General features: G+C 37.0%; 1 protein-coding gene across 2 annotated transcripts in view; it reads right to left on the reverse strand.

Annotated features, from left to right (window-relative positions):
• Positions 1–912, reverse strand: part of wus (TM2 and DnaJ domain-containing protein wurst) — a 20,542-nt gene extending 19,630 nt beyond the window's left edge. Inside the window, exon 1 of one of the 2 annotated variants that reach the window (XM_086541547.1) lies at positions 615–912. In XM_086541547.1, the coding sequence (XP_086397673.1) occupies positions 615–643 (29 nt within the window). In that variant the 5' untranslated portion in view covers positions 644–912. Of the gene's footprint in view, positions 117–614 lie in introns of those variants that run through there. The other variant, XM_086541548.1, reaches the window with a different exon arrangement.
• Between the last annotated feature and the right edge of the window lie 6,588 nt (positions 913–7,500).

The raw sequence follows: 7,500 nt of genomic DNA on the forward strand, positions 1-7,500 counted from the left end.
TCATAATCATAGCAATTTATCTTCGAATATAGAAAAAGTCCAACCTCTATCCTGCCAGACTGCACGCATCAGAAGCTTATTAGGATATGCTAGAGCGCTGAATGTGCAAAGATCACGACTGTTGTATATAAAAAACTTTACAATTGGGTTACATCTATTGCATTTCATTCCTTATATAACTTTTCAATTGGAATTTGATACAACTATGTCATGGATGTTATATACATTATACTGTATTACAAATCCTGAGTAAATATATGCATTATGACTTTATTCTAAAAGATATATTATACTAAGATCTTCAATGAGTCAAAGTCGCCCCTTATGGCTAAAAATAAAAAGAATAAAAAGATATTATTCTTAAGGGGTCTCTAGAGGATGCTAAACCCCAGGGTCACCATTCTGTTCATTCAACATTGTTATCTAGCTATGATATCTCAAACTAATGAATAACAATATCACAACATGAAAAAGACATGTTCAACAATCACCAATTTCATTATATTACCCTAGAAAAATTCTCTCTCGCTTTATCCTTTAGTATTTTCCTTACTCCGGAACTAATAACAATGTCCTTATTCCACTACCTATCAAATAATGCAATATGAGCTTACCAGTGCGTGTTATTATCTAGAAACTTCATCGTGTGTAGTTTTCACGAATTGAACTCACAGCATCTGTCACTTTTGTTAATGGAACGATGGTGAACGCCACGACCCGGCTCGCCTTTCTAACGGGATCACTAAACCACGTCACTAATTTCAAGTGAATTACAGCTTGGGAATAGCGAAGGGACATAAATAGAGTTCTGGATAAAAACTACTATGAAAGTAACATTCAAGATTTATGCTGCACGGATTATATCATGATGTTAGAGGTCCCGTATGCAAATTGTGCATAGGTTACCTGCATTATCCTTTGCAGATATTTCATCATTTGGAATGCAATAATGAAAATGATGAATCTTTTAACATCAAATTTTAGAGCTTCTACATTTAGTTGTATTTGTCTTTTATTAATGATTCGGCATATAGATAGTAATATCAAATACCTGATAATAACGGAACTTTTTCAGGTTACGACCGTGCGTTGCCCGATGTGTTGGAAGTTCATTGGCCAAAGATATTGCTATTCAGTGATTCGCACGTCCAAACCTATCATAATTTTAAATGTGTATATAAAATAACAATTTCTTCCATAGTTTCTGAACAATCTTTATTATTCAGACAATGCAATACCGGAGAATGTCATTTCCGGGTTCAAATATATATATATATATATATATATATATATATATATATATATATATATATATATATGTGTGTGTGTGTGTGTGTGTGTGTGTGTGTGTGTGTGTGTGTGTGTGTGTGTGGGGGTGGAGAGAGAGAGAGAGAGAGAGAGAGAGAGAGAGAGAGAGAGAGAGAGAGAGAGAGAGAGAGAGAAGAGAGAGAGAGAGAGAAGAGAGAGAGAGAGAGAGAGAGAGAGAGAGAGAGAGAGAGAGAGAGAGAGAGAGAGAGAGAGAGAGAGAGAGAGAGAGAGAGAGAGAGAGAGAGAGAGAGAGAGAGAGAGAGATACAAAGGAGTGTCTTTGTTTTTTTGGCCGTACTTACAACCTGACTTCTCAAGAGACCAAGGGAGGTCAACTCCAGAACGTGTTCAGTTCTTGTCGTGTGAGATATTTCAGCAATAGCAACATTCTGAAAATCTTTAAATAGGATCGATATACCAACACTATGATTTCTGTGACAGTTTAACTCTCGCAGGAAAAGTAATAAGTTGAAGCCACAACCAACCGGAAGCTGGACTAGGCCGTGGCTGTCGCATTTCCGCAACCGCAATCACTTATACTTCGCTAAAGTTATTGAATACGCTAATCTCAATGAACTGGTATTCCGTGATAGTTCCTTTCAACCTTACTTCTTGTTTGATTTGTGTTGTCAGCAAGAATGACAGACAAAAGAGCGCTCCTTAGGCCTACTTTGACAGAAATTGTTTGATATTTTGGTCATTGCAGGATTCATACTGAACAAATTAAAAACAAAACAATGAAGGGAATACAAGAAAACACACGAATATTGCGAAAACCTTTTCGCTTTACTGCTTCATCAGGACATCGTACATATGAGTTTTAATAGAGTAGGTTATATGTTACAAAAGTCAGGTGATGTCAGTGATTAGGCACGGAACGTCCTTGGATAGTTCGTGGCTCCCCGTTGTGGTGTACACGTTCATGCCGATCTTTGTACCCGATGTGTTGGCTGGAAGCACTAGCGGGACACACAATCAAGACAGCCACCACTTCAAGAAAGAAATCGTCAACATTGTCAGAGAAAAGAGGCCAGTCCACCGTAAGAACTTTAGCCAGGTGTATATCATGCGATGGATGTGACAAGGTATACATAGGCGAGACAGGGCGTGGACTCCATGAACAAACAACGAATCGGGCACCACCGTCACGACCCCTGACGACATGACACCAGGAGCGCCTTCGTCGTACACGTCGATAACGACGAACATCTCCCTAAGTGGTACCAAGCCTCCATTATCAAACAAGGTCTTTGCCCACGGCAAAGGAAGATGAAAGAAGCGGCATTGATACAGTCAACTATCAACATGAGCACCACACCTGGGACCCACGAACTATCCAAGGTTGTTGCGGGCCTAATAATTGATATGACCTGGGATCTGTAACACATATAGCCCATTCCGTAACTCATGTGTAATATGCAGGAAAGCGAAAAGGCATTCGGCATATTTGGCTCTACCGAGGAAAGAACTCAAACAAGCTTTTGTTGGGGGCATATTCGTGTGTATTCTTGTGTTTCCCTTCGTTGTTTTGTTTTCAATTCGATTGCTAGTTCCCTGCTGCCTGCTCCTTACCAGTAAACTACCCTCTAACAAAAAATGGACTCTACAGATAGACTCAGAGAGGTTAATGATATTAAGTACCTATGTTTACACCAGTTTGCGAGTTAACGAATAAAATATTGTTTCATTGTAATGTAATGTATTCGACTTAATTAGCCATAAAATAATATCCTTGTCGAAGAATAAGAAACCCATAAAAGAGGAAATCATAAATATTACACCATTTACTAGTTAGACTGCAGTGATGAATGCCACCTTCAAAAGGAGTAGCAGAACTGCAAGGGAGAAGGGGCATGCCTCTCCAGTCCCCCTCCCACCCTTTCTGAAGAATTAGATAAAAATAGTAGCCAGCTGTATGGGCTATCAGCCCCAGCCTTGTGCCCCCCCCTAATCAGCTGAACCTCCTTAGGTGCCCTCCAGTGATAGACACGTCACTGAGTAGAGATATTTCCATTAATGCTTCTACCAACGAAGATGTTCAGCACGAAACTCACTTCTGTGACGGCTAGCTCTTCTCGTCTCCTAGTTCACTTCATAACCTTGTATACCTCCTACTGACAGAAATATTCTACGCTAAAATTTATTCCATGATAAATAGTTGCTCTCAACAAGTTAACTGCATGATACTATGTGACTTTAATGCAATATCCGAGATTCGATCAGGCTGGCTAACGAAATGTCTGTCAACAACCATCTCAAGAATTGAAGATCGCTGGCTCCTGATACCAGTTCGCTGACTTACATAGCTGATATTGTTACATTCATACAATAGATTAACCACGTCCTTGTTAATATTCGCTGAAAGTTCCTTCAGATCAGTAAAGTTTGGCTGAGCGCCGATATCAGTGTCAACGATCATGGAGTGGTCCTGGCTGCCCTCCAGGGTGTTCGACCTGGACTGAAAGAACAGTTTTTTAAAGGGATATACCATGGCTGTCTCTATTCGATTCGCAGCGCTCTTGACCGCTTTGGGATACCTTCAAGGCTGCAATGCTTGATACAGCTCATGTGTCAATTGGTAATTGTCCAAGTACAAGTCAAATCTTTATCTTGGTGGATAGGCAAAAGGCCGTGGAAACACAGTTCAACAGCCTGGAAATCAGGCACTGCAATTAATCCAAGATAGGTAGGACTTGAATTCTGCTGAGGAGCGACAAGGAAGAGCATATCAGGAACTTTGTCAGAGAAGTGAAGGGCATTTCTAACATCGCCTGCCAAGCCTTAAAGAAATCTGAATACCAAGCCCTCTCCATTCCAGTCTCAATATATGATTGCAATTCACTCAGCAAATGGCCAGACAATGTCGGATCTTGAAGGGATGCAAGCGCATTGGGTCAAGTATTTTGATGTATTATTTCATTAACAGTCATCGTGATTGTTTGTGGTCCCACAGCCCTATCTCCTCAATAGTAAGGAGCCTCCTAGCCTGACTGAGGTCAGGGAGTTGATCCCCAAGCTCTAGAGTTGAAGCAAGTTGGTCGCTTAGACCAAGGCCAACATCAGGACTTTCGGGTCCACTAAATACAAACATGCATGCAGTGGGGAAATGCGGTGTCAGTGGAGAAGCACCAAGATACATGTCTTCAAGGTCCTAATACTGCTTGCCGTTTTGTACATGTGGTTTGAACTAGTGGCATTATATCTTTAGTAACAAATTTTTGCATTGGATCATGGTTGGCAGGACCATGGTCCATGATCAGAGTTGGCAGGACTATGGTCCAGCCCATTGATAAGACCAGCATAAGAACTTGTACATTCTGGGACCACATGCAGATGCTTACCCAAGTTTACTCGTGCAGATGCAATATGTTGTGATAACTTTGAATGTCTTGGTTTGGGTAGATCAAGCAACCATTCGTGAGGATTATTCCCATTGACATATTGATTGATACATTAACAGACTTTCATGTATGTTCCATACAATGATTATTGAGAAATTATTTACTTTCTAAAAATTATATATGATATTACACCGCATAATAAGATCATATAATTTCCCCACTATATACACTTTAAAAGGAAGTTTTTGCAATACCTTTGTCATGTATTTATTTGGCTAAACTATAATTTAGAGAATTGCAAGAGTTTTGCAGAATAAAGTTGGACCATTAAATTCTACTGGGTCCTATATTATTTTTGCAATGTTCTAATATGCCAACTCGATTTCCTGTAAACAGTGGGTGAAAAGAGTTATAATAAGAAAAAAAAAAATCCAAATTGATTAAGTTTCCTCTTTAATAACAGCAATGACTCATTTGGTTGGCTAATGTAATTGGATTACTTGTTTCTCATTAGTAATAATTTTCTTACAAGAAATATAGGTTTATAAAAAAAAAAAAAGGTGAAAATCAAACGTAATTTCTAGTGATGAGACTTCATTTTATCAAAATACATTGCATCTTCACATTTTAATAAAACATATGTTTTTTGGTCTCTCTATCTTTGAATGCTTTCTTCCCTCTTCTTGTTTGACTTTTGTCTTTCTTCTGATATTGTAGCTTCATTTATTATCATCTCTAAGTTCAGGCTTGTTTTCTTGGGTGTCCCTCTTTGTGCATTATGAAATGTCTTTTTAATGTGTACTTATTATTTTCACCTTCAGTATTCTTTTAATAAATTATTTAGATTAATTAGAACATCTTCCATTTTTATGTTGTGCACTTAAACTTCCACCCAAATTTGGCCAATTGAAATTTGTAAGGCCATTCTTAAAATTCTTCATATCAACTTGGTTATATTGGGAGTAGTAACTAGAAACCATCTCTATTCTAAAACAAACAATTTCTTGTGCATGTTTGAAATTTCCTTCTGATTCTTCTTATATATATCTTACTTTCAGAAAAGACCCATGCACAATACTACCACAAATTAGTATCTCTGAGGACACCATCATGAGTAAACCAATATGCATCTGATTTGTTAAGGAAGGAAATATCCAAAAATGAATACATTCAAAGTCTTTAAGAACAAGAGACACTGGCTCCTCTAGCCTTAGTATTTCTATTCCTGGTATTTCAGTATAACTACCAGGAATGTTTAATTTGACTAGATGAGTCTGATGTTCATTTAAACTTGTGGATGTAGGATAAGTAATCATTAAATCATAAATATAAAAAATATTTCACTGAGAGCATAAAACTGACATGTTTATGCAACTATCTGCATTCTTCTTTTCATGTACTGTAACATTATATAATTTTAATTTTGATCATGAGCTGTCATAACAATCTCCAATTCAATATACATCACCAGTTTAGATCTTACTTTCTATTTTTTTTCTTTTATGATAATTACATGTACTTTAATAATGATGTCTCTTGCATTTGTATGAAACCATATTTTCTTCCTTTTGTAAGCAATCTTGTATATAAAATAGGGTTTTAAAAGGCCTTTTTATTGAAAATGTATTATATTGATGACAGTAAATATACATGGTACATTTTTTCTTAATACAGATCCTAACAAAGAGTCTTTGGCGATGAATTTGGTTAACAAAAATACTGTACGAATTCTCAAATCTCTTGGCTTAATTTTACTTTATATTCTTAACATGGCATACTGTTTCTGAACTGTCAAGTTACTCTAGTAAAAAATTCATAGACTGAAAAACCTTGTACTAACAATCTTGATTATGTCATGAATTATTTTAACATGTTCTGCCCTGACATAGAAAGACATGCAGTAATACTGGTACAGTAGAATCTATAATCTTGCACCTCTAGTTCTTATATGGTTGATATCAATTCTGAAAAATGTATGTATGTTCTCATATATTCAATGTGAGTTAATATTTTTATATATGATAACTCAAATTGTTAATTAAAGGACATTTGATGATGCAATATTTTTTTCTTACTGAAATATGGAGTAATTCAAAGACCAATTTATCAGTGACAAGAGAAAGAAAAGAATAATACATGATTAATAATTTGGGTTTTCAGCATCTGACACAATAAAATAAACGCTGCTTCTAATTTCATGAAAACTAAAATGTAAACCAATAATTAATACACAAATCAGATCTCCATCCTCATTAGAGTACAATAAATTAAAATTACAACAATAATAATAATAATAAAAATCCTCTGATTCAGTAATCATTAGGTCATCATTTCGCAGCTTGAGACTAATTCATCCAAAATATTAAGGAAGCAAAGCAATTTCATACCCAGTGATGGATATACAAGCAGCAAGTATAACCACAAGGAAAGCTCCAAAAATCTTGGCATAGCATGCAAGTATGTGACTCATAATGACCAAGAACAAGCAGAGGAGTTTTTTAGCAGACTGTGATAGATCTCTAACATCACCAGTATATATATTCCCTTAATACAGGAAAGTCGTTGACATTATATATATATCCTTGTGTGTGTGTGTGTGTGTGTGTGTGTGTGTGTGTGTGTGTGTGTGTGTGTGTGTGTGTGTGTGTGTGTGTGTGTGTGTGTGTGTGTGTGTGTGTGTGTGTGTGTGTGTGTGTGTGTGTGTGTGTGTGTGTGTGTGTGTGTGTGTGTGTGTGTGTGTGTGTGTGTGTGTGTGTGTGTGTGTGTGTGTGGTGTGTGTGTGTGTGTGTGTGTGTGTGTGTGTGTGTGTGTGTGTGTGTGTGTGTGTGTGTGTGTGTGTGTGTGTGTGTGTG

This window comes from Penaeus japonicus, unplaced genomic scaffold, assembly GCF_977035675.1.
Source record: "Penaeus japonicus unplaced genomic scaffold, GWHDUDI00000001_assembly GWHDUDI00000011, whole genome shotgun sequence".
Classification (NCBI taxonomy): Eukaryota; Metazoa; Arthropoda; class Malacostraca; order Decapoda; family Penaeidae; genus Penaeus; species Penaeus japonicus.